This window comes from Nerophis ophidion, linkage group LG10 (genome assembly GCF_033978795.1).
Source record: "Nerophis ophidion isolate RoL-2023_Sa linkage group LG10, RoL_Noph_v1.0, whole genome shotgun sequence".
Taxonomy (NCBI): Eukaryota; Metazoa; Chordata; class Actinopteri; order Syngnathiformes; family Syngnathidae; genus Nerophis; species Nerophis ophidion.
In genome coordinates this window covers 34,479,386-34,507,346 of record NC_084620.1, presented here as the reverse complement: position 1 = coordinate 34,507,346, position 27,961 = coordinate 34,479,386, and the positions used below count along the sequence as shown (strand labels likewise).

General features: G+C 41.5%; 1 protein-coding gene across 9 annotated transcripts in view; it reads right to left on the bottom strand.

The window, feature by feature from the left end:
• Positions 1–751: 751 nt before the first annotated feature.
• LOC133560722 (sodium/potassium/calcium exchanger 2-like) overlaps positions 752–27,961 on the bottom strand; it is a 107,698-nt gene continuing 80,488 nt past the window's right edge. For all 9 annotated transcript variants that reach the window (XM_061913562.1, XM_061913561.1, XM_061913563.1 and 6 more), the window contains 6 exons: positions 22,159–22,257; positions 21,812–21,894; positions 8,358–8,492; positions 8,198–8,287; positions 7,959–8,125; positions 752–2,551 (listed from right to left, as the gene is read on the bottom strand). In XM_061913562.1, coding sequence (XP_061769546.1) covers positions 2,302–2,551; positions 7,959–8,125; positions 8,198–8,287; positions 8,358–8,492; positions 21,812–21,894; positions 22,159–22,257 — 824 coding nt within the window. In that variant the 3' untranslated portion in view covers positions 752–2,301. The remainder of the gene's footprint in view (positions 2,552–7,958; positions 8,126–8,197; positions 8,288–8,357; positions 8,493–21,811; positions 21,895–22,158; positions 22,258–27,961) is intronic.

Here is a 27,961-nt window from a genome sequence, read left to right as displayed (position 1 = left end):
CCAACACAGATAGACAGATAACATTCACACTCACATTCACACACTAGGGCCAATTTAGTGTTGGCCATTAACCTATCCCCAGGTGCATGTCTTTGGAAGTGGGAGGAAGCCGGAGTACCCGGAGGGAACCCACGCATTCACGGGGAGAACATGCAAACTCCACACAGAAAGATCCCGAGCCTGGATTTGAACCCAGGACTGCAGGAACTTCGTATTGTGAGGCAGACGCACTAACCCCTCTGCCACCGTGAAGCCCTGGATATATATATATATATATATATATATATATATATATATATATATATATATATATATATATATATGTTTATATATATATATATATATATATATATATATATATGTATATATACATATATACAGTATATGTATATACATATGGCTGTGTATATATATATATACATATACATCTGCACACACAAACATATATATATATATATATATATATATATATATATATATATATATATATATATATATATATATATATATATATGTATGTATGTGAACACAGCCTGGCCCCTGGCCAAATTGTTTTAACCCAATGCGGCCCCTTAATCAAAAAGTGTGGGGACCCCTAAGATAACCTTTTGTTACACATAGATGTTATTACCGTTGATTTACATTAAGGCTCAGATTTAAAACGTTGTAAAATGCTCACACAAACTCAAATTTGTTCTGATACCACATTATGCACATGCATCGCACCACCGCCTCCTTCCAAATAATCAGCTTTGTTGCATATGAGAATTATCAGCTTTATTTGTTTCATTATATTATATTTGTGTTTTTACATAAAGAGACATATTTGTTTTACACATATAGATTATATGGTTCATTTCTATCTGTATATATGTACACCTTATTAAACACATTAACACCAAGAAAAATAAACACATTTACAGTGCAAAGATGTTGTTCAGCTCTTTTGGTCACTTACTTTTGGAAACCACAATCTGTTTTGTTTTGAATACATTTCTTTCTATTGCATCGTCTCTGCTTGCCACTCAAGCCATTATGTGAACGTTTGGGCCTCTGAAGTGCACAGTTTGTGTGCCGTGATTGTCCAAACTCAAGCAAAAAGCAGCTTCAAATGACACAAAAACACACTTTTATGCCAAATATTGTGAGCTTTCGAAGGGGCAATAAGTGGATTTTTTTTTTTTACTGAAATACCTGAAGAAAAAATACAGAGGCAGCATCAGTCCTATTTTTGTTCAACGTGAGTAAAAAAAAAAAAAAAACATCTGAAGGGAAAAAAATATGTATTTACAAAGTGAAACTGTCGTTTTGTTCTGATTAAATGCATATAAGTGACACTCAGCTGTACAGTCAGTGGGTAACCAGCCCAATATGCATGCACTCGAGAGAATCTATGTACTAGTCATTTACAGTTCATTCTCGCTAAGATGCTGTACACAGGCTGAGGTAAAGCGGGTGTTTTGTGAGCCTAGAATTGAATAACGGAGGAGGGTTCCGACGCACGACACATATATTGCTGTTAAATCCGCATTCTATTCTCACAGATTATGAGTAGTTGTCTTTTCTTCGTACAAAACTCAAATGGGTGTATTGTTTTTGTTCTGCAAAATACTGCTATAGCATCTATTCGTAGATAGAGGATGCCTGCACACAGAAGCACCTTGGATTAGAAAGTTAACTTCACACTATATCACTGAGCCTATAAGTGATTTTTCTACATCGAGAGCGAAAAAGTGTACATTTTGGTATACAAGTTATTTAAATGTGTGATTACTAGGATTCACCTGAAAGTGTCTTCTTTTTTTTTTCTTCTTCCATGCAGCCTGCTGACTAATCTATCGATGGCGACGCTTAAACACTGGTTCTCGAAATGTTCTGGCGTTCAGTTGTCATGCTTTTGTGTTGGCAAGTCTGACGCGTTACCTACAATCAAGAAGGAGCAGATGGTCCTGCTACAGTACGTCTAATGCTACCGCTAATTCTGGCTTGTGTAAAATGGAAAAAAAAAAAAAAAAAAATCCCAAACATGGTGAAAGGAAGCCATCATGAACCACCTCAGCTTCTTCTCAGGTGTAGAAAGTTCTCCTCAAATTGCAAGCTTTGACCAGCCTGCTCTAAATGACACTAACAGCATGCATACTGCTTCTCTAGTAGGCTCCAGCTAATTCAATAACGTAAGGTTAGCGCCTCTTGTCGGTGTACCCACCATGCACTTTCTTCACATACCGAAAGGGAGCGCCGCCAGTGAGGAAGGCCGTACAAAAGGGGAAAAAGAAGCCGGGTCTTGGCTTGCACAACCCCTCAGACGGACACGGGACAGCTGAGGACGCGGTCCTCCAACATGACGCTGACCACCAGGAAGACAAAGTAGAGCAGGAACATGATGGAGCCGAGCAACTTGCTCATGCGCCACTTGCAGGCGGCGATGGAGATGATGACGAAGAGGAGCATGAGGAAGAGGAGCACGATGGCGCAGAAGAGGCCGTTGGAGCTGACCGCTACAGGCTTCAGGCCGCTAAAGAAGGACCACATCAGCCAAGGAAACGGCAGTCTGCAAGCAAAATATATTAGAAAGTCATCTTTGCTTTAGTCATGCCACTGCAGGCAAGGCTGCGTTAAAGGAGAACGTTATCACAATTTCAAAAGGGTTAAAAATAATAAAAATCAGTTCCCAGTGGCTTTTTCAAAATGTTACACCTCCCGGAACATCCCGAAAAAAAGCTTTAAAGTTCCTGATTTTCGCTGTCTGTAAACCCACCCGTCCATTTTCCTGTGACGTCACATAGTGCTGCCGATGTAAACAAACAATGAGAATAGCACAGCAAGATATAGCGACATTAGCTCGTGTTCAGACTCGGATTTCAGCGGTTTAAGCGATTCAACAGATTACGCATGTATTGAAACAGATGGTCGGAGTATGGAGGCCGATAGCGAAAACGAAATTGAAGAAGAAACTGAAGCTATTGAGCGAATAGCTATTGACTCTATTCGGCCATTGCATGGGGGTACCTAATTAAGTGGCCAATAGCATGGCTGCCTTATTAGCATCGCCGGCAAAATGTGCGGACTAAACGATCAGGACTTTCGCATCTTGTGACACTGGAGCAGCTTAAATCCGTCGATTGGTAAGTGTTTGTTTCGCATTAAATGTGGGTATCTAGTTTCAAATGTACATACAGCTAGCGTAAATAGCATGTTAGCATCGATTAGCGTAGCATGTTAGCATCGATTAGCTGGCAGTCATGCTGCAACCAAATATGTCTGATTAGCACATAAGTCAACAACATCAACAAAACTCACCTTTGTGATTTCGTTGACTTAATCGTTGCAAATGCATCTGAAGGTTATCCATACATCTCTGTGCCATGTCTGTCTTAGCATCGCCGGTAAAATGTGCAGACACTCTGGCAAATTCAATGAGGGTCTGGCGGCAGATTTCTTGCCAGTGGTGCAACTTGAATCCCTCCCTGTTAGTGTTGTTACACCCTCCGACAACACACCGACGAGGCATGATGTCTCCAAGGTTCCAAAAAATAGTCGAAAAAACGGAAAATAACAGAGCTGAGACCCAGTGTTTGTAATGTGAAAATGAAAATAGCGGGTGTATTACCTCGGTGACGTCACGTTCTGACGTCATCGCTAAAAGACCGATAAACAGAAAGGCGTTTAATTTGCCAAAATTCACCCATTTAGAGTTCGGAAATCGTTTAAAAAAATAGATGGTCTTTTTTCTGCAAAATCAAGGTATATATTGACGTTTACATAGGTTTGGTGATAATGTTCCCCTTTAATGCACAGGCTTACCCGGGCTGAAACCCAGGGCCCCCAACCAATCAGGAGCCCCAATTTTGGCGGCGGATTTCACTGATCTCTCTCTCAGCCGCGTTGTTTTTTTTCCTACTGCTGCGAGCGGGGCTCTAACCCACGTCGCCCGCGTGAAAGACCAAAATATTACTATTGAGCAAAACACCCAGGCAGTTTCCTTGAAGTTGACTGGCTTTTTATTGCACTCGCATAGACGAGCACGCGCCTTTTACGAAAGCAGATGCTCTGGTCCAAATTTAGATTTTGTTTCCCCAGACCATTTCAAATTTACTTCAGAAGGCTAAGTCCCCTTCGACTGCATCTCCAACCCGTCAGCCATGTTGCAGTTTTTAGTGCTTCCATATCGTATATACTGACAGATATTAGTTATAACTTAGTTATAACTATACACTACTTTTTTATTATACATGGCAACAGGATTTTAGCATGCATGCATTCCGTGCATTGCATGGTGGGAGCCCCTCAGTACATCTTCACTACTTCAGGGCGCAGCCTCCAGTCTTCAGGCCAGGGTCTTCTAAAGATCCCAAAAACATGTTTTAAAACCTGTGGAGACCTGGCATTCCAGACTATAGCTCCCAGACTCCGGAACAATTTGCACCAGTCCCTCTGTGATCTTGACTGTGTTGAAACTTTAAAGAAACATTTGAACACCTTCTTTTTAGTAACGATTGTAGTTAATGCACCTTATATCTATCAATTTTAATCCACTTCGTATCATTTTAATGATGTTGCCCCTGTTATTTCAATTGAATTGTTGTTTTACTTCACCTATGTTTTGTATGGCGCATTGTGATTTTATCTGTGAAAAGCGCCTTATGAATAAAATGTACTTACTTACTTACTTACATGTGCACGCACGAGCCAGTCTGCCCCACAACAAGTGGATAGAGCACAAAAAGGAACTTATTGACAAAAACTTTAGACTAGCACTGGATAAAAAAATGGCAGACTGGCGCAAAGCTCTTCGGGTAAGCCTCAACCGTAAAAGACGATCTCAGCTGACGTAACCAAGTCAAAATACGTCGCTAAATGCTCAAGTTCCAGACGACTCATTGGGAAAGAGAAAAGAGTGCTTTATAGATTTCGCCGCGACGCCTCCATGTTTTGGATTTAAGTTTTCAAGAATTATGGAGATTTAAATACACAAAAACAAATACCAATCAGTAGGGGGCCTGGGCGATATATCGAGTTTGTAAGATATATCGGAATACTTTTAAACAAGAAATGATTTAAGAAAATACCGTAATATCGATATCATTTATTTCACGTTAAAATTACCAAACGCCGCTTATTTGTTGTGTTCCTTGTTATCCTTCACTCCCCCTCCATAGGCTACTAAACCCCTCCCCCTCGTCCTTGCAAAACGTGCTTGCACGTATAAGAACATCCATGATTAGTTGGTTGTTTTCTATGATTAGTCACAATTGGTTAGAGACAGGCCAATCAGAGGCAAGATAGGGTGTAAGCATGTGACAGTCCACTAACATCGTTGACTGCTTACAATTTTGTTGTACAGTGTACAATGACAATAAAGATATATTCTATTCCAGTGTTTTTCAACCTTTTTTGAGCCGAGGCACATTTTTTGCGATGAAAAAATGCAGAGACACACCACCAGCAGAAATTATTAAAAAACGAAACTCGGTTGACGGTAAAAAGTTGTTGCAATTGTTGGATATGACTTTAAAGCATAACCAAGCATGCATCAATATAGCTCTTGTCTCAAAGTAGGTGTACTGTCACCACCTGTCACACCACAACCTGACTTATTTGGACTTTTTGGCTGTTTTCCTGTGTGTACTGTTTTACTTCTTGTCTTGCGCTCTTTTTTTTTTATATTTTCCTGTAGCAGTTTCATGTCTTCCCTTGAGCAATATTTCCCGCATTCATTTAGTTTTTAATCCTTCTTCGTGGGGATATTGTCGACTGTCATGTCATGTTTGGATGTACATTGTTGACGCCATCTTTGCTCCACAGTAAGTCTTTGCTGTCGTCCAGCATTCTGTTTTTGTTTACTTAGTAGCCAGTTCAGTTTTAGTTTCGTTCTGCATAGCCTTCCTTAAGCTCCAATGCCTTTTCATAGGGGCACTTACCTTTTGTTTATTTTTGGTTTAAGCATTAAATACCTTTTTACCTGCACCCTGCCTCCCGCTGTTTCTGACATCTACAAAGCAATTAGCTACCTGCTGCCACCTACTGATATGAGAGAATATTACACGGTTACTCTGCCGTGCTCGAGACAGCAACGACCAACCTCGTCACGTCCGTTGTGTCCTGAGCAAGACACTTCACCCTTGCTCCTAATGGGTGCTGGTTAGCGCCTTGCATGGCAGCTCCCTCCATCAGTGTGTGATTGTGTGTGTGAATGGGTAAATGTGGAAGTAGTGTCAAAGCGCTTTGAGTACCTTGAAGGTAGAAAAGCGCTATACAAGTACAACCCATTTATCATTCATCATTTAACAACAACACATCATTTGCAGACTTTAATTACGGGTTTGCAAAAAATATTTTTTACCCCAAATAGGTGAAATTACATAATATCCCATGGCACACCAGACTGTATCTCACTGCACACTGGTGTGCCGCGGCACAGTGGTTGAAAAACACTGTTCTATTCTATGTATTTCTTTATCCTAGTTTGATACATTTTGTATTATTTGCACGGCTATGTTATTTATTTTACTTAGAAAGCATATTTTTGTATTTTGTTTACATTATGTAATTCTGTACTACTTAAACATTTTCTTTTCTGTGCTGTTAATACCCATCTTGACTAACCGGGTTAATAAAATGCCACTGACCATTTACAGTACACCTGTCATTCACTTCAATTTCACTGAATATCAATCAAAAATGAATATCTTTATATGTATATATTCACCGAAAAATATATCGAGATGTATATTGAATATCGAGTTTAAGTAAAAATATATCGAGATATACTTTATCGGCTATTTCGCCCAGCCCTACCAACAGGTAAGAAAAGTTGGATTTGCATAATACGACCCATTTAACTATTTTTAAGCACATTTTTAGTTAACCCATTTTTTTGTTTTGTTTATTCATTTAAAACAAGCAGTGTATTCATTTTATTTTTTTGAATGCATATATTTTTCTACAGGTGATAACAAATGGATGGATGGAAAACATAATATGTGTTTTTTAGTTAATTAGGAACAATAGATACATGCCACATGATTGTTGTTATTGAAGACATTTTGCAGAGAGGCACTATTTATGAGTATTTGTATGATTTTGAACGGTTAGTTAGCACCAATAAGGCTCAAGTCTTGCACCTGCATTAGGGGTGGTACAGGCTGGTCTCCCGCTGTTACATATGGGGTCGCCATGGCAACAGCAGAAATGCTTTTCTTTTCATGACAATATAGTATGGCAGTGTTTTTCAACCACTGTGCCGTGAGAGATTATGTAGTCGAGTGTCGGTGCTGTCTAGAGCTCGGCAGAGTAACCATGTTATTCTCCTCAATATCAGTAAGTGGAAGCTGGTAGGTAATTGCTTTGTAGATGTCGGGAACACGTCGTGTGAGACCACGATGGTTTGTCGGTTTCTCAATATGCAGATGACGGCGGGAGGCAGTGTGCAGGAAAAAAGGTGAGTGCCCCCACGAAAAGGCATTAAAGCTAAGGGATGGCTATGCAGAAAGAAACTAAAACTGAACTGGCTGCAAAGTAAACAAAAACAGACTGCTGGACGACAGCAAAGACTTACTGTGTGTGGAGCAGACGGCGTCCACAAAGTACATCCGTACATGACATACAACACCAAAATAGGAGCGCTAGACAATAATTAAAACACTACACACAGGAAAACACCAAAAAACTCCAAATACCTCATGGCGTGATATGTGACAGGTGGTGACAGTTCACCTACTTTGAGACAAGAGCTATATTGATGCATGATTGGTTATGGTTTGAATTCATATCCAACAATTGCGAGAACGACTTTTTACTGTCAATATCGGCTGCTGAGGTTAATTTTTAAAAATGTTTTCTGCTAGTAGTGCGCCTGGGGATTTTTTCAATGAAAAAAATGTGACTTGGCTCAGAAAAGTATGACATTTTTTTAGAATTTTTTTAAATCAACCTGACTTCAGCGGAACAATCCTCACCCGACTGTGATGTCAAATATGTTAGAGCCGACAGAGCTGGACACAGCCATGTCGCCCAGGCCCTTGCGTGCCACAATAACACTGGTGATGAGGTCAGGGATGGAGGTGCCAGCCGCTAAAATAGTCAAACCCATAATCTCCTCCGTAATCCCGATGGTCTCTCCAACCTGCACAAAAAAAGACGGTAAATAAAATCTCATCTATTGTTTCAGTTACCGTCAATTTCAAACAATGTCTACCTGGTGAGCCCACCACACCATCAGGTAGGAGAAGATCGCGATCCAGCAGATGGAGCCCAGGAAAGATATGGGAAAGAACTTCTTTGCCGACTAGCAAGGATTAGGAGAAGCAAGAAGTTGTTACAATTGTGCTTCCGTTTTTCAGGCGTAGGAGACGCACCGGTTTTCTGACGTCAGGCAGCGTGAGCCACAGGGGGAGGACGATAGGTATGATTAAAAGGTAGGTGAAGCGCTTGCGACCGGACTCGGGCCAGGACAGGCTGAGAGGCTGGTCGTCTTCCTCCTCGTCCTCAGCCTGAGGGGACGCAGAGATTACATTGAAACAGGATCACTCAACTCAACTGTACATGCACTTTAAATGAACATCTGTGCAGTTTCAATATGATACATCACATATTTTACATATTATTATTTATTTCATTCTTATTTACTTGACATGCATGTTTTGCTGTTTATCTGAATCTGCTGCAAAATCGCCAACAAAGATCCTTCAAATTGTTTTTATATTGATATTATCTTGATTTTCTATGTATGTTATGTCATATTTTATTCATTATGATACTTTTTCGTCACTTATTGTTTGTCTTTGGTACACTAATGTGTATACTATAAGCCAGGGGTGCCCATTACGTCGATCGCGAGCTACCAGTAGACCGCGGGGGGTGTGTCAGTCGATCTCCAGCCAGGCTTTTAAAAAAAATAGACCTAAAAATTACTGATCATCAAGGAGGGTCTTGTGAGATGACACTGGCTGCTGCCAGATCATTATTATGAAAATATGACCGAGAGGAAGGCGAGAAACACTTTTTATTTCAATAGACTCTCACGCCGTACCTTCCGTCAAAACTCTAAAGGCCGACTGCACATTTCCTATCTTCACAATAAAAGCCCTGCTTCATGCTGCCTGCGCTAACTAAATACAGAGTCTCGGAAAACTGGCGTGCACAAGCGATCCCTCAGACAGCTGGCGTGCACATCACTTGTGCACGCCAGCTTTGCGAGACTCTTATTTAGTTAGCGCAGGCAGCATGAAGCAGGGCTTTTATTGTGAAGATAGGAAATGTGCAGTCGGCCTTTAGAGTTTTGACGGAAGGGACGGCGCGAAAGTCTGTTGAAATAAAAAGTGTTTCTCGCCTTCCTCTCTGTCATTTTTTCATAATAATGAACTGGCAGCAGCCAGCGTCATCTCACAAGACCCTCGGGTGCCGTGAATGTCAATCAAGCAAGCTACGGAATTTGCCGCCAATGTTTTTCTTGTAAAGTGTATGGAAGCTGGATGAATTAGATGCCAAAAACCAACCACTTTCATGTGGTATTGTACAGAAAGGACAACTTTTTTTCTCCTCCATTTGAAAATGTGGGCGTTATCATCATTACTGTCTGATTCCAATCAATGCAAGTCATCAGAATCAGGTAATACACCAACTTATATTCTTGTCTTTGTGAAAGAAAGACATCTATATGTGTTACACATGCTTGTATTATCATTAAACACATTTAACTTGTTTACAAAAATGTCTCTTTCATAAATAAATAAATATAAATGATATATATAAATGAGGTAGATCCCCTCGAGTTGGCAATTGAAAAGTAGCTCGCCTGCAGAAAAAGTGTGGGCACCCCTGCTATAAGCCATTGGTTCTTTTTTTATATTGCTCTTTTTATCTTTGTATGAACATTAGTATGTAAACTCAAAGTTATTGTTTTTTTTTTTGTTGTTGCTATTTTTGTATTACAAAATTTTACTATTGATCATGTTTGTGGGGGGCGTGGCCTGCGGACCTGCAGCAAAGCAGGGTGTGTCAGGACCGGTTTCGAGGTTAGTGGTAGGTGCGTAGATGACACAGCTGTGAGGGTTTGTCTGATCAATTGTCGCTCTGTTAAAGGCAGCAGTCGGGAAGGAGAGGAGGTGGTTGATGGTGGAGAACTAGCGAGAGTAACTGTAACATGGCTGAAAAGCACAACTTAATGCAAAATAAATAATTGTTAGCTAAAATGAACACGGCTGTCATGTCCGACATTGGTTGTCCAGAGAACCCGGAGGAGCAAGACCTCCACAATCTTATACCGCATTGTAATGTTTTGTTTTGTGATTGTGTGATGTTTTTTGCCTTTATCCCAGGAAGAATAGTTTCCACTGCGGTGTAGACGAATGGGGATCCTTAATAAACTAAACTAAACTATGCAACATAAATTCTCTGATACGTTCAAGTACCTACAGCAAAAATGGTTGTCAAAGATTTTCTACGTTTTCATTCATTTAAAGGGGAACTGCACTTTTTGGGGGGACGTTTGCCTATCATTTTACAATCATTATGAGAGACAAGAACCAATCAATCAATCAATCAATCAATGTTTATTTATATAGCCCTAAATAACAAGTGTCTCAAAGGGCTGCACAAGCCACAACGACATCCTCGGTTCAGATCCCACATATGGGCACACATGTCTTTTTGCTTTTAGGATTTTAAAGATAAGCTTAAAGATTTTATCTTTAAAGATAAAGATAAGCTTATGTAACAAAATTTCGTTCTTATCTGTGCTGTAAAGTTCAAATTCGAATGACAATAAAAAAGGAAGTCTAAGTCTAAATAAGGGATGTCTCCGTAGTAGCCTTCAAAGCCCTCTAAAACAACTTAAAAACCCTCCATCAACGTTTTATATACACACTGCGAATATATATATATATATGATGTAGTAACGTTCATAACAATATGTAATATGTACAATATTTACCTTATTTCGGTAATTTTATGCATTGCCGGAACTTATTTCCTCTGAGAATTTATTTCCGTTTCAATAGCAGCAAAATTCCGACTTCCCAAAACAAATGTGTGTCCTACTTCCGGAAACAAATGTGTTTTCTAATCATGGCAGACTTGGTAACAGACAACGTGGACAAATGAGGATTCACAACCTTATCTTTTTGAAGTTGAATATACGGAGGATGAACTGCTACTTCTATAAACGAGCAAGAAGAGAGGGTGAACCCTTGGAGAAGATAAAAGCCGAGAGAGTGAGGTTTGACGCTGTTAACGTGAAACTGGAGCCAATGCTATTTTGACATAAATGGAGGGCTTACCCAAAATAGCCGGAAAAAAACGTCTCCAGCCAGGTTGGCCAAACGCACAATCGTCCATTGAGTGAGTCACCATAATAGTGATCCTGATACACGCAGCGCGTCATGCTTGTTAGTACAACTACATATATACTGTCGAGTTAGCTGTGTACAAACAAAACATGAAATGTGGGCCAATACTTTACAAATACCATAAAATGATTGTTCATGTTTTTCAGTCAGTACAAATTGGTGTCCTACCACATTGTGTTGTACATTACAAACTGAAAAGACATTTGGGTGCTGACGTAGAAGCTAGCTTATCTCTTACCTTAGCTAGCTTTTGTGACTAATGCCGCAGAATGCCGATGTGTTACTACGCAAGAAAAAGAGTTCACTATTTCAATAACAATTTCGCTACAGCTTTGTTATTTTACAGATTATGGAATGTAAATGAAGTATTGTTGACGGTTTTTGAATGCATTTTAAAGTGATTTAGAAGTAGAATTGATTTCACGTTTAACTGCATTGCAAGCCATCTAGAACAAGCTGATTTTTATAAAGTAAAAACAAAACAAAAAACCTTTCGTGTTCCTGTCTCTCATAAGGAACAATTGGCAAAATTCCAAAAAAAGAGCAGTTCCCCTGTAAAGCCTGCAGGACAATGCTAATGAACAAACCACATTTATTGTCATAAATACAAACCCCGTTTCCATATGAGTTGGGAAATTGTGTTAGATGTAAATATAAACGGAGTACAATGATTTGCAAATCATTTTCAACCCATAACAGTTGAATATGCTACAAAGACAACATATTTGATGTTCAAACTGATAAACATTTTTTTGTGTGCAAATAATCATTAACTTTAGAATTTGATGCCAGCAACACGTGACAAAAAAGTTGTGAAAGGTGGCAATAAACACTGATAAAGTTGAGGAATGCTCATCAAACACTTATTTGGAACACCCCGCAGGTGTGCAGGCTAATTGGGAACAGGTGGGTGCCATGATTGGGTATAAAAACAGCTTCCCAAAATATGCTGAGTCTTTCACAAGAAAGGATGGGGCGAGGTACACCCCTTTGTCCACAACTGCGTGAGCAAATAGTCAAACAGTTTAAGAACAACGCACCTCAAAGTGCAATTGCAAGAAATTTAGGGATTTCAACATCGACAGTCCATAATATCATCAAAAGGTTCAGAGAATCTGGAGAAATCACTCCTCGTAAGCGGCATGGCCCGAAACCAACATTAAATGACCGTAAACTTCGATCCCTCAGATGATACTGTATCAAAAACCGACATCAATCTCTAAAGGACATCACCACATGGGCTCAGGAACACTTCAGAAAACCACTGTCACTAAATACAGTTCTTGGCTACATCTGTAAGTGCAAGTTAAAGCTCTACTATGCAAAGCGAAAGCCATTTATCAACAACATCCAGAAACGCCCCGGGTTCTCTGGCCCTGAGATCATCTAAGATGGGCTGATGCAAAGTGGAAAAGTGTTCTGTGGTCTGACGAGTCCACATTTCAAATTGTTTTTGGAAATATTCAACATCGTGTCATCCGGACTAAAGGGGAAGTGAACCATCCAAAATGTTATCGACGCAAAGTTCAAAAGCCAGCATCTTTGATGGTATGGGGGTGCATTAGTGCCCAAGGCATGGGTAACTTACACATCTGTGAAGGCACCATTAATGCTGAAAGGTATATACAGGTTTTGGAACAACATATGCTGCCATCTAACCACCGTCTTTTTCATGGACGCCCCTGCTTATTTGAGCAAGACAATGCCAAGCCACATTCAGCACGTGTTACAACAGCGTGGCTTTGTAAAAAAAAAGAGTGCGGGGACTTTCCTATTCCGCCTGCAGTCCAGACCTGTCTCCCATCGAAAATGTGTGGCTCATTATGTAGCATAAAATACGACAGCGGAGACCCCGGACTGTTGAACGACTGAAGCTGTACATAAAACAAGAATGGGAAAGAATTCCACTTTCAAAGCTTCAACAATAAGTTTCCTCAGTTACCAAAGGTTTATTGAGTGTTGTTAAAAGAAAAGGTGATGTAACACAGTGGTGAACATGCCCTTCCCCAACTACTTTGGCACGTGTTGCAGCTTTGAAATTCTAAGTTAATTATTAGTTGCCAAAAAAATAAAGTTTATGAGTTGGAACATCAAATATGTTGTCTTTGTAGTGCATTCAACTGAATATGGGTTGAAAAGGATTTGCAAATCATTGTATATGTATATATATATATATATATATATATATATATATATATATATATATATATATATATATATATATATATGATAAATGGGTTGTACTTGTATAGCGCTTTTCTACCTACAAGGTACTCAAAGCGCTTTGACACTACTTCCACATTTACCCATTCACACACACATTCACACTGATGGAGGGAGCTGCCATGCAAGGCGCTAACCAGCACCCATCAGGAGCAAGGGTGAAGTGTCTTGCTCAGGACACAACGGACGTGACAAGGTTGGTACTAGGTGGGGATTGAACCAGGGACCCTCGGGTTGCGCACGTCCACTCTTCCATTGCGCCACGCCGTCCCCATATATGTGTATATATGTATATATATATATATATATATATACATATATATATATATATACAGTATGTATATATATATATATATGTGTGTATATATATATGTATATATATATACATATATATATGTACATACATATACACATACATATACATATATATACACAGTATATACGTTAGATCAGCAAAAACACAAAGGCTATTTCGTCCCTACAAGCCTGTTTCGCAGGTGTCTCTGCTCTTTAAAGAGCAGGGAAACCATTTTTTTCCTGAACTAACGTATATTCCGCTTTACCCTGGTATTGAGCACTATATAACAGATAAACCACAGAAACCTCGATTATATATATACATATAAAGATATATATCTATACATATACAGATCCCACACAAGGAGGTAGATTGGTCTATCTATATTGTGATTTGAGTGACTTTGGTAGTGCTATAGCGCTCCCTGTGGCGGCAGCGCTTCCCCTGCTTCCCAAATGCCAGATCCTTGGGGGCCTTTCCTGCCCCCGTGGGGCCTAACTATATCTGCCAAGCTCAAAGGCAGGCACTGACACCAGGGAGGTGTGACATTATTGTATTTCTTATTATTTGCATATATTATTTCAATATGATGTATTTGTAATAATGTACATTATTATATTTATTTATTGCATCAAACTCCTACCTCACTACCTCGATTACTAATGTTACCTTTTATTCTCATTGCATTACTGTGTCCTGTAACACATTTGATCATTTAATTGGACTTAATGAATTTCATACATTTTAAGTATTTTATTATGCACGTTTAATTGCCCCAGACTGTATATTGGGGTCATTCTCTTCTTTTTTGCATGGCTTCTCTACTTCAGCACATAGTTGTTTGCATTCGTTAAAAGGCTTCAAAGGACATTGAAATGTTTTGATGTTATTTCCATCTTGATGATCATCTAAGCTCCTTTAAATGAGTCGGAATGAGGCATTAAATCCCTCATCTTGCCATTTCCTCCCCCTAATTTTCCCAAGGAAACAACTGCTGAGGCTTTAGTTTTCTTGTTGATATTCAAAAAGTGGACTGTTTGCTATGGAATTAATTAAATAAGCTCTGCTTCTTCTTACTGACGTTTGGACATGTTGTAATGAGAAACAGTCACTATATGATGTGCCATATTGTAACTATTTGCCTGTTTGAAATAACCCTAATACCATAACCATTTGTACACAATGGTGGTGATGACATTACAGTTTTGGTAGGAAACAGACACGTCTTCCATTTGACCTTCAACTTTGGAGCACTTGCCATGAAAATCCTGGTGGGGATTGAACAATTAATGCCACGGGACCTGTGGCGGCAAATGAAGGTGTGAGCTGCCGCTGCTGCACAGACAGGTGCGCCGCAGGATGCAGGTCTAAAAATATCCACGTGTGGACACTCGCCATGCAAATAAACAGCAAAAAACCAGCTTCTTCTTGACATTCTGAAATAAAAACTTTTTCAACCTTGACATTTTGAAAGGTAAAGCTAACCCATTATGGGATGAATATGTAAATCTTCACAATATATTGGACGTTTTTTAATATTCATTATATATACTTCGCATCTTCCGCTAGTTGCAGGGCAGAATTTGTACAGTACTTCTTGGCTGCCGTGTGAATCTTTTTTTCGCACCTTGATCCATAATCTAGACATTTTGTTTCACGTGGCAGATTTCATGGGAATTGTTTATTGGTGTTTAAAAGCATGTCGGACCTATGAATGTCAAATACACAAACCATGGTATTTGTTGTTTGTGTTTACTTTCTGGTTTCTTGGTTAAAAGTACCAATGATTGTCACACACACACAAGGTGTGGTTAAATTATTCTCTGCATTTGACTTATCACCCTTGATCACCCCATGGGAGGTGAGGGGAGCAGTGAGCAGCAGCGGTGGCTGCGCCCGGGGATCATTTTTGATGATTTAACCCCCAAATCCAACCTTTGATGTTGAGTGTCAAACAGGTAGGTAATGGGTCCCATTTTTTTATAGTCTTTGGTGTGACTCGGCTGGGGCCTATCGACCTCAGGCCAGACACTCTAACCACTAGGCCAGTGGTTCTCAAATGGGGGTAAGCGTACCCCTGTTGGTACTTGAAGGTATGCCAGGGGGTACGTGGGATTTTTAAAGAATATTCTAAAAAAAAAAAACAATTTAAAAGTCCCTTATAAATATATTTATTGAATAATACTTCAACAAAATATGAATGTAAGTTCATAAACTGTGAAAAGAAATCCAACAATCCAACCTTCAGTGTTGACAGCTAGATTTTTTGTGGACATGTTCCATAAATATTGATGTTTAAGATTTTTTTTTATGAAGAAATGCTCAGAATTAAGTTCATGAATCCAGATGGATCTCTATTACAATCCCCAAAGAGGGCACTTTAAGTTGATGATTACCGCACCGTAACCCCCGGGCAAGTCTCAATGTGGTTTCGGATGAGATTCGTGTGGCCGGGTCGCGATGAGAACACATCAGCATAGCGCCACTGTAACTCAGCTACCCCCGCTTGCTGGGCCAATGTGAGCTGGTCGTCACAGGAAAGCGGAGGGGTCGGGCCAGAGTGCGGGACCTCTGGCCCCAACTCCTCTTCCTCCTTTACTACTATCGCCATGGAAACAGGCTCCGCCTGCTTCCATGCCTTCAGTAGGTTAATATGGTACAGCTGCGTGTCCCCCCGTCGGTTCGAGCGCCGAACCTTATAATCCACATCACTCACTTGCCGTGTGATCTCAAAGGGTCCTTGCCACTTTACAGGTCATTTAGAGCTTGAAGTTGGAAGTAATACAAGCACTTTTTCTCCCGGTGTGAATTTACGCAGTTGGGTCCCCAGGTTATACGTGCGCCGCTGACGCTCTTGGGCACGGAGCAAATTCTCACGTGACAAGGTCCCACCTGGTGGAGTTTTGCTCGCATGTCCAGGAGGTATCGTATTTCATTTTTGCTGGAGCTTGGACCCTCCTCCCAACTTTCTTTGATGACGTCCAGCACTCCACAAGGCGTCGGGCCGTACAACAACTCAAACGGTGCAAAACCAAGTGAGGCCTGGGGTACCTCCTGCATCGTAAACATTAAGAGATCCAACCATTTATCCCGATTCTGTTTGTCCTTGTGCATAAACTTACGGATCATTGTTTTCAGCGTTTTATTCAATCTCTCCACCAGTCCATCCGTTTGTAGATAGTACACACTGGTGCGGATCGCTTTTATTCCCAATAATCCGTACAGTTCTTTTATGGTGCGCGACATAAAGGACGTGCCCTGGTCAGTCAGAATCTCTTTCGGGATTCCAACTCGAGAGATGACTTGAAACAGTGCTTGCGCAACACTTTTGGCGGAGAAAGAGCGCAAAGGCACTGCTTCGGGATACCGTGTTGCGTAATCCACCAGGACTAAAACAAAGCGGTATCCCCGTGTGCTCGGGTGAAATGGTCAGATGAGGTCCATACCAATTCTCTCGAATGGGACCTCTTTGAGCAGCAGTGGGCGTAACAGTGCCCTTGGTGTGGCCGCCGGATTCACCAGCTGGAAGTTCGGGCAGGCTGCGCACCACCGCCGCACATCCGCCCAGAGGCCTGGCCAATAGAATCGGACTATGACCGATTAATTGTTTTGCCATACCCTGAATGTCCAGCCATTGGGTTAACGTGCGCCGCCTGGAAAATCATTTCCCGGTGGCGTTTTGGCACCAACAACTGGGTGTGTTCCTCCCCGGTTTGCGTGTCACGGCCCACTTGGTAAAGTCTATCCCTAATAATCGAAAAATGGGGGAATACCCGCGCTTTCCCCGGGCGTACCAACTGACCCTCAATAAAATCCACCTGCTCCCAGACCACGCGCAAGGTTTCATCACGGGACTGCTCGAGGAGAAAGTCCTCCGTAGGTGGCCACTGAAGAGCCAGGGGGGCCTCCCGCGAAGCCCCCACCGGTTCCCGCTCGGCACTCCCGGATGAAGCCGCGCCGCCGCTAAGAACGGGGCGGATACTCCCCTCGCCTACTGTCCGTGAACGCACCCCAACACATTGTGTCAATAAACGATTAAACCCCGGCCAATTCGTGCCCAGAATTAGGGGATGCGAGAGGTGCGTACTAACAGCTACCTCGACCCTATGCTTTTGCTTGCCATATGCAATTTCCACTGGTACAATAGGGTATTCGTGCACATCCCCATGAATACACCAGCTTTTCACCCGTGTTGCCTGCCTCAAAACCCCGGGTCAAACCAGGTTTTGATGGATCAGGGACTGCTTACAGCCCGAGTCCACCATCGCCCGGTATGTATCCCCTTGTAACCTTACCGGGAGATAGTACGTCTCTCCCAGATCGGGGGCGGGTGCTGGAGGCCTGACAACCCGCATCACCTGCCCCACCTCCATCATGGAGCACTCCGGGCGCACGTGACCGGGTTGTCCGCACCCCCAACACACCGACCCTGGCAGTTTAGGTGCCCTCTACGAGGGAAGCCCCCTCTCCGCAGTGCCTGCAACATGTACACATCAGGTTTATTACATCCCCGTGTCCCCCCCTTAGTGTGTGTGTGTGTCCCCGCATGGGAAACCTGGTCTTTATGCCCGGGCGACTTGGTTCTCTCCACCGCCCCCCTCATCTCGGGAGCGAGTCAACGGCGGCGCGCAGGGGTGGATCCCGCAGCCGTCCTCTGGGTTTCCTCTCGTTGAACCGCCAGGTGTTCCCCCGCTAGCATCACTGCTGCTTTGACGTTTGGGGGGCTGTGGTACCTCACCCACGCTGAGGTCCTGATCGGGATGGCGTCCAGGAACTGTTCCAGGATGATGCCCTCCAGCATACCTGGATCTTGCCCGTTGGTCTGGAGCCACCGGGACGCTGCGTCCCTCAACCGGTATGCGAAGATGAACTGCCGATCGTCTGGCTCCAGTGATATCGCTCTGAACCTTCTTCTGTGGTCTTCGGGGCTGCTGCCGACCCGGTCCAGGATGGCTTGACGGAGGTTGGCATACTGCATGCGGGCGGCTGCCGGGAGACTCAACACTGACTGCTGTGCCTCCCCCACCAGGAGCGGCAGAAATTTTGCGCCCCACTCTTCTTCCGGCCATCTTCTTGACGTTGCTGTTGCTTCAAAAACGTCCAGGAATGTTTGGGGATCCTCCCCCTCCACCATGCGCTTCATGGTCAACATCCCTCCCGTTGCTTCTGCTTTGTCCATCAACGTTTTTAGCAGCTGCGACTGTTGTTGACTTGCCGCTGACACCTGGGCCAGCACTTGTCCAAGCGCCTCCAGGGGGATTGGTACCGACATCTTCTGTGGATTCTTCTCTGTTGGGCGCCACTGTGGAAAGTCTCCGACCCAGATCCTCGGTTGCGTTGCAGGAAACACCACACCCTGGTGCAGTGGTTACAATCTTTTAATTGAAGTTCACAATATGCAAAATGATCAGAGTCATTTTTAGCTTTTTCAGCTCATTCATGTGGTTCTCATCAGCGTGCTCCTTCGTCTGGTCTCACTCTAGTTTGCCAGCCCCCACTCATGGTTTCCAAGGCTTCTGATAAAGGGAACAGGTGATTAGATAACTCGTTCCAGCTGAGGTATCTACTCACCTGTCTGCTGCTTCATGGCCGGCCCCTGCACACGCACCGCCCACAGGTAACGCGTGGACCACGCCCCTCTCTACAGTCTCATTGCATTGCATTACAAACTAAAACGTGTTTTGTGTTGTCATAGAAGCGAGGTTATCGCTTTCGGTAGTTAGCTTGTATGGCTAATACCGAAGCGCGCCGATGTGTAAAGACATTAGAAATAGTTCCTCAGTGTTCGCTCTTACAAAAACAATGTCGCTACAGCTTGGTTATTATACAGGTTACGGAACATAAATGAAGTACTGTTGACGGTTTTTGAATGCATTTTTAAAGTGATTTAGAGGTCTAATTTATTGCTCCCATTAGTTGCATTGCTAGCCACCAAGAACAAGCTGATTTTTACATATTAGAAAAAAACAAAAAACAACTTTTGCCTTCACGTCTCTCATAATGATTGTGAACAATAGTCAAAATTCCCCCCAAAAATGCGCCATATTATCATCAAAATGATTCCAAGATTTGTAAAAAAAAAATAAAATATATATATATATATATATATATATATATATATATATATATATATATATATATATATATATATATATATATATATATATATATATATACGTATATTTAGTCGAGGTTTCTGTGGTTTATCGGTTATACAGTGCTCAATACCGGGGTAGAGTGGAATAAACGTTAGGTCAGGAAAAAACACAAAGGCTATTTCATCCCTAAAAGCCTGTTTCGCAGGTTTCCCTGCTCGTCAAATCCCCCTGATGAGTACGAAAACCTGCGAAACAGGCTTGTAGGGATGAATAGCCTCTTTGTTTTTTCCTGACCTAACGTACATATATATATATATATATATATATATATATATATCGTAGTTGGGGGTGACATGACTTGGGAGGTCAATACCCCTTGAACATTGGACAGTTACACAAGTTTTTATGAAAGGAAACAAGTCATCATTTATTAACTAAGAAGGAAAGACCAAGCCTGGGGCGCTCTCTTACTTAATTCCTTCACAAGGGTGTACCATCTTTCGTCTCCGGAGACACTGTCTGTTTTCATTGTTTTCATATTGATTCAATCCAACTTTGTACTATCTGTTTGTGAGTAATTAAAACTGTTGTGACAAACTCTCTATTCGTCCTGTTTAAGATTCTGACTCTTCGACCACATAAAATTGGCTACCACAGTATATATATATATATATATATATATATATATATATATATATATATATATACATATATACTACAGTATATACAGCGATTAGATGGCGACTTGTCCAGGATGTATGCTGCCTTCCACCCGATTGTAGCTGAGATAGGCACCAGCGCCCCATGCGACCCCAAAGGGAATAAGCGGTAGAGAATGGATGGATATATATATATGTATATATATATGTATATATATATATATATATATATATATATATATATACATATATATATATATATATATATATATATTTAAATATAATAATGAATCTGCGCTATTAACAGTTTTACAATGAAAAATCGCCTGAAAGAGTCACAGCACATCTCAGTAGCTCCTTTGACTTCCTTCATTTTACTTTGTTTTTGGTATTAATCTCAACTTCTCAAAGTTTTTTTTTTATCACTAATCTTTTCCATAAACCACTCACTATGTTTTTTGGGCCTTTTTTGACGGCGTGGGGCAGTGGAAGAGTGGCCGTGCGCAACCCGAGGGTCCCTGGTTCAATCCCCACCTAGTACCAACCTTGTCACGTCCGTTGTGTCATGAGCAAGACACTTCACCCTTGCTCCTGATGGGTGCTGGTTAGCACCTTGCATGGCAGCTCCCTCCATCAGTGTGTGAATGTGTGTGTGAATGGGTAAATGTGGAAGTAGTGTCAAAGCGCTTTGAGTACCTTGAAGGGAAGAAAAGCGCTATACAAGTACAACCCATTTATCATTTAATTATTTATTTGTGCATTACTATGGTACATTTTTATTCTACTTTATACCTGCATTCTATTGTACATTTTTAGTCTACTTTATACCTGCATACTATGTACATTTTAGTCTACTTTATACCTACATTATCCTTTCCATCCTTTGCAACTGAGCTACTATGTGGAACAATTTCCCTTGTAGATTAATAACATTTGTCTAATTTAAGTCTAAACCTAGGTCTAAGTGAACTATTTTGCAACAGCACTATCTTCTGGATATCCAGGTGCACTGCTTCTTTCTGCCCTTAATGAGAGGTTACACGACCCTATCGTAATTCAATTTTTTCCTAAATATACTTTTTGGCATGAAAAGAGGATGACACATCAGTGTCATTACATAAGTCAGCATGGGAGAAAAAGGCCATTTCCTCCCCTGTCTTTTTATCCTATCAAGTCTTGTCTTACTGTTTCACCCTCCTGGCCCGCCGTGCCGTTCATGGGCGGGGTCACCTCCACCTGCACGCTGGAGCTGTTTGGCAGGTTTTTGTCTGTGCACAGATGGAAAAAATTACCCAATTAGTGCATCAGAATTAGAAAAAAAAAATCTTCTGAAGACGAGCAGACAAAAGAAGTGACTAACATGTTAATGCGGCGCTGTTAACATAATAACTGGCTTTGATTGCGCCGCCTTGAGCACACAACGTGGCCGTGAAATCACCTCCTTGTGGCCCTCCTTCTTGCCTTTCAAGTGACGCACGTGCATACATGATGACTGATGTAAGTAAAGCCGGGCCGCCCCTTCATCTCCTTACCTGCACGGCTCGCGACGCCATTGGCCTTCTCGCTGTCCTCCACTTGGCATTTCTTTTTAGCAATTTTGTGAAGGATGGACGCTTTTTCACGGAATTTCCCTGCAAAACAGCACAAAAAACAGCCCGCTGCGGTTAGAACCCGGCGTCCCGTGGATGCTGACGCCACTGGAGTGTCCCGGAAGAGACATTCAAAGAAAAGTGCTTACTGTTATGATCCGATGCCCGGATCATTCCATATTCTTGTTTTTGTTCCATTTTGGTATCACACTCTGTTGTTTGACGTCCTTAGTTCCTGTTTTGTTCTGTCACCATGGTAGCATATTAGTTCACCTACCCCTTGCTTTCAACGCACACCTGTTTCTACTGATCACTGCCTTATTTAAGCCTGCCCATTTTCGTTCTTCTGCCTCGGATCTTAATTTGCTTTCACGCTACAGATGACAACTTGCTTTCCATGTTTGTACTCGCTAGCTCTCGTGCTGCGTTTTTGTTTATTCCTAGCTCTCATGCTAATTGTTTTGTTTTCCCTTTTCGTGCCTTTGTGCCAAGTGTTACTGTGTCTGTTTATTTCCCTAGTTTCCATGTTAGCGCCATTTGTTTGCCTTTTATGCCTAGCACCGGTATTTTTGTTCCACCCGGTTTTATTAGTTTAATGAATACTTATTTCTTACCTTACGCTGTGTTCTTGCTCGACGCATCCTCAGAAGACCGAATCCGGCATCGCTATGCCACGCAAGTCTCACACTAACAGTTGATATGTGACAAATTTAATTTAAGTTAAAAAAGTTAAAGTATTGTCACACACATACTAGGTGTGGTGAAATTTGTCCTCTGCATTTGACCCTTCACCCTTGATCATCCCCTGGTAGGTGAGGGGAGCAGTGAGCAGCAGCGGTGGCCGCGCCCAGGAAGCATTTTTGGTGATTCCAAAGCTTTGATTCTGAGTGCCAGGCAGGGAGGTAATGGGTCCCATTGTTATAGTCTTTGATATCACTCGGCCGGGATTTGAACTCACGACCTACCGATCTCAGGGAGGACACTCTAAACACAAGGCCACTCAGAAAACTATGTCGTCATATGAACTGGCAACGTCTTCGTATTTTTTTAAGTAAGTCAAAAAGCTAAGACGTGATGTCGGAGGTTTGTGGAACGTAAAGGCAACGTTGAAGGACACGACTAGCCCTACTGTCCACTCTGACAAGAATTCAGGAAACCGCAAAAAGCCGCAGCCTGACCAGGCCTCAGAAAATCTGCAGAGACTCCTCCCACCCCCACCAAGAACTGTTTTCGCTGCTGGGCTCTAGAAAAAAAATCTGCAGCTTCCGTAGCAGAACCTGGAGGTTCTGCAATAGCTTCTTCCCTCTTTCCATAAGACTCTTGAACGCATCATAATAATCCCCTTAATTCCCACACCAGAACGGATTAACTCGTTGGAATATAAAGACAATATAAAATACATCCGTAAACGTGGTTGCATATGCAAAAGTGCAATATATTTATCTGTACAATAATCTATTTATTTATATTTGCACTTTATTGCTCTTTTGTCCTGCACTACAACGAGCTGATGCAACAAAATGTTGTTCTTATATGTGCTGTAAAATTCAAATTTAATTGATAAAAAGAGGAAGTCGAAGTCTCTAAGACAAGACCGTTTCTAGTAACGCTGCACAATTAATCCAAATTTGATCACGTTTTTTGCCGCCACCATTAAAATTAAGGTGATGATCGGCGATATCAACATTTAAAAAGCAATCAAATCCAGCACTTTCACAACCAGCAGTATGCCAACCACCGGCGGCTAACGAGAGATTAGGCCTTCATTGGGCAGAGTGACGTGGAAGCCAGCCGCAGCTAACAATCTAATTAAAGTTAAAGTACCACTGATAGTCACACACACACTAGGTGTGGTGGAATTACCCTCTGCATTTGACCCATACCCTTGTTCCACCCCCCGGGAGGTGAGGAGAGCAGTGAGCAGCAGCGGTGGCCACGCTCGGGAACTTTTTTTGGTGATTTAACCCCCAATTCCAACCATTGATTCTGAGTGTCAAGCAGGGAGGTAATAGGTCCCATTTTTATAGACTTTGGTATGACTCGGCCGGGGTTTGAACTCACGACCTATAGAGTCAAGGTCGCCAGGCCAAGCCCCAACAAAACCAACCTTGCATCAAGCCACCCCGAATTCATCAACTTCTCCAAAGACGGCGGAATTCTATGAATACTGCGAGCAGCACTGAGTTCCTTGTAAGATGTGCTTTTTACTCCAGTCTTTTTTTTTTTTGTCATTTGTTTGCACTTGATGATTGCACTCTGCAACGGCATATCTATTTTTAGTCAGCCCTTTGTCTTGGGTAAATTGTATTTTATGACTTATTTTTATTCTGACTTCTATTTGAAAATGAAAGTCTTGTCATGGTGGCTAAATCATCAAAGGAAAAAAAATACTTTTGTCCATCAAAAGTGACAAAAACTCTTTTTAGTATTTTTGTTAGGGATCAAGCTACTTTCTGGTTTGATGAAAATGATGTAAATTTACACAGATTTTAATTGCGAAATGTTTAGGGCTTTTCTGTGTGTATGATCAAGGGGTGTCAAAACGGGTCAGGCCCGCCAACAGGTATAATACGGCCCGCGGGATAAGTTTGCTCAGCATGGAAATGAGCCGAAATTTTTGAATGAAAGAAACTGCTGTTCTAAATGTGTCCACTAGATGTCACAATAGTAATTATTTGTATCTTTTTAGATAATGCTACATATTTAAAAACATGATGTTAGTGCACCAGTCGAGAAAAATTTGCTTAAGTAACATAAATAACATCCTGTAATTTAATTGTTATGTTGATTGAAAATTAACACCAATGACTTGACTGATGAACAATATCACATATTTTATTCAGAAAGTATCATGATGAAACATTATTTCAGAATGTGCTTCTTCTATTTTTAAACAAAAAAAACAATCTGAAGTGGTCTTTATTTTTAAGTTATCGCGTCGTGATTTCACCAGTCCGGCCCACTTGGGAGTAGATTTTTCTCTGTGTGGCCCTGGATCTAAAATGAGTTTGACACCCCTGTCGTAACTAACAACAGTTAGTTGATACTTTCTTGGTGGGTACTCAGCTTTGTTTGTTTTGTTCAGAAAAAAAAAACGCTCGCTTGTGTATCGGTTGGGAACATCTCTGCTTTCGTTCCCCCGGGGTGGAGGATGGGGAGGGGGGGGGGGCTGACACACACATATGCGGTCCTCTCCAGGGTTTCTCATAGTCATCACTGTCACTGTCACCGACGTCCCACTGGGTGTGAGTTTTTCCTTGCCCTTATGTGGGCTCTGTACCGAGGATGTCGTTGTGGTTTGTGAAGCCCTTTGAGACACTTGTGATTTAGGGCTATATAAATAAACATTGATTGATTGACTGACAGAGCAAAAAATATTTATTTAGCATCTTTTTCAAATCCAGATTGGTCCTAAATTTCAAGGTGTTATTGCTCAGAACAGAAAAAACGAAAAATTGAAAAGGAAGTTTTGTGTAAAGGATACACAATGAGTTTTTTTTGTTTTTTTTTTATTGCACCAAACTTTACCACGTTTTTGCTCCGTATAAAGTTTTACACAAATTGGTTATGTATTTTTAGCGGAAACCTGCTCACTAACAACCTGTGTTGAAAATTTAACTTCAACAAAAGCATAAAAAAAACAAAAAACGTTTGGTTTGTTAAACAAATGCAACACAGGATATTTTCTCTGGGAACACCTAAGGATTCCCGACGAGGAGCTAGTCTGGCCTTCTCTGCTTAGGCTGCTGCCCCCGCTATCTTTTTCCAAGATGGCGCTGCTGTAGTGGCTGCTGTAGGCAGGAGCTCTGTGCTCTTGTGTCATCCTTTTGTGTTTCCCTCTTGTTTTCATGTGTTATTATATTTTTTTGCATTTTGGTCCGGGACCCTTTGGGACTGTGTGACAAGGTGTGCCACTTTCGTGACCTCTGTGGTGCTTTTTTTGTGGACTTCTGGATCTGCCTCCTGGGAGCCTTTTGGCCATGGAGACCAGCTGCTGGGTGTCTGCTACACCAGAGTCTGTTTGGAGGGACTGGAGGAGATGCGGATGAGGGGACAGGAATGCGGAGCTAGCACTGAGCGCTGGGACGGAGAGGCTTCGCGGTGTCTCGACTGGGTGAGCAGGTGTCGGACACCTCAGTCACCTTGGACGTATCCTCGCTCATCCATGCGCACTGGACACTGGCCGAAAGTGGAGTCGGCTGTCTTGGTTGCTTTGTTGGATCTGCTTTTGTCTCTGGCCATGCTCCCTCCTCCCCAGCGGACGATGGCTTGGAACACCACAGAGGCCACCACAGTGGATATGTTTCTTTTACTTTTTATTCATAGCTGTATGTAGAAGTGTCTGCTTGTATCTGCTGCTTTAATGTATTTAATGTCCTCTGTGGTCTTTGATGTTTGATGTTTCCCTCTTACACACATGGAAGAGGGATGTGTACTATGGCTATGAGTTGTTCTTTTCCCTTGGCCTCAGTCTGCACCCCCACTCCAGGGCCTAGGCTAAGACCGATTTTTTATTTATTTATTTTATTGATATATTTATTTATTTATTTTATGAGCTTGCCAACTATTAAAATGAGTGGCATTTTTTGGGGGGGGGATTAAAAGAAATTGATGTTATAAATGTGTCCACTGGATGTCACCATAGCAATTCTGTTAGGACTAGCAAGAGGTACAAAGTAAAGCGTTGCTGGGGCTTCTATCCCTCGACCCAAATGAAGCTTAAAACCTGCCGTTTTATGTCTTCTGCTTCGAACACATCGTCATTTGGCACCATGGCTTCCCCCATAATATATCTGTCAAAAATGAGAAAACTTGACCCTTTTGAATAGTTTTTACCTCCGTTTCTTACGGTTTGTTGAGTTAGCTCTGGGTTGATACGTGGACATGACGAAGGATGTATTTTATACCTAGAAGAGTTTACATGTTTTTGTTCAATCCCAGAAAGACTGTGATTTAAAGTTTAATCCTGTCTTCGTAGATACACTGAGACCCCCCCCCCCCCCCCCCTTGTTTACCTGTATGTCATCTTTTTTTTGTAAGGGGCGCTGGAAGCCGGCAGACCCGTCAGCGATCCTGTTCTGTCTCCCTGTAATGTTTGTCTGATCTTGAATGGGATTGTGCTGAAAATTGTAATTTTCCTGAAGGAACTCTCCTGACGGAATAAATAAAGTACTATCTATCTATCTATCTATCTATCTCACCTCGGAGAAGCAGAAGGAGATGGATGGATGGATGGAGATTTGGTTTTTTATTTTCTTTTTTTTCATTTAATTGTTATTGACATCCAGCATCAGACATTCCTATCCATTACATCATGTTTACATCCATCATATATCTACTGTCTGCCCTAAATGTCAAAATATTTTTTTGTATTAATCCCAATGATGCCCCCCCCAAAAAAGAAAACAAAATATAAATAATATTCACAGACAAATTATTTAAATAATTAATAAAATAAAATAATAATAAAATAAAATGATAACAAGAAGAAATAAAATAAAATAAAATAAACAGTAAGTATTTTTTGTGTTTTTTATTTTTATCGAGATTTGCACCACATTTCAGAGTTTTTGCTCAGAACAGAAAACTAGATGCTTAGAAAATACCGCTTTTGCACCTGTACAACCACCGATAAAGGAGGTTTTGTTTGAAGTATGCATATTGAGATTTCTTTGGCATTTCCAAACATTATATATATAGTTTCATTTCGTTTTTTGCGTAATCCTGCTAATAGTAACACAGGGGT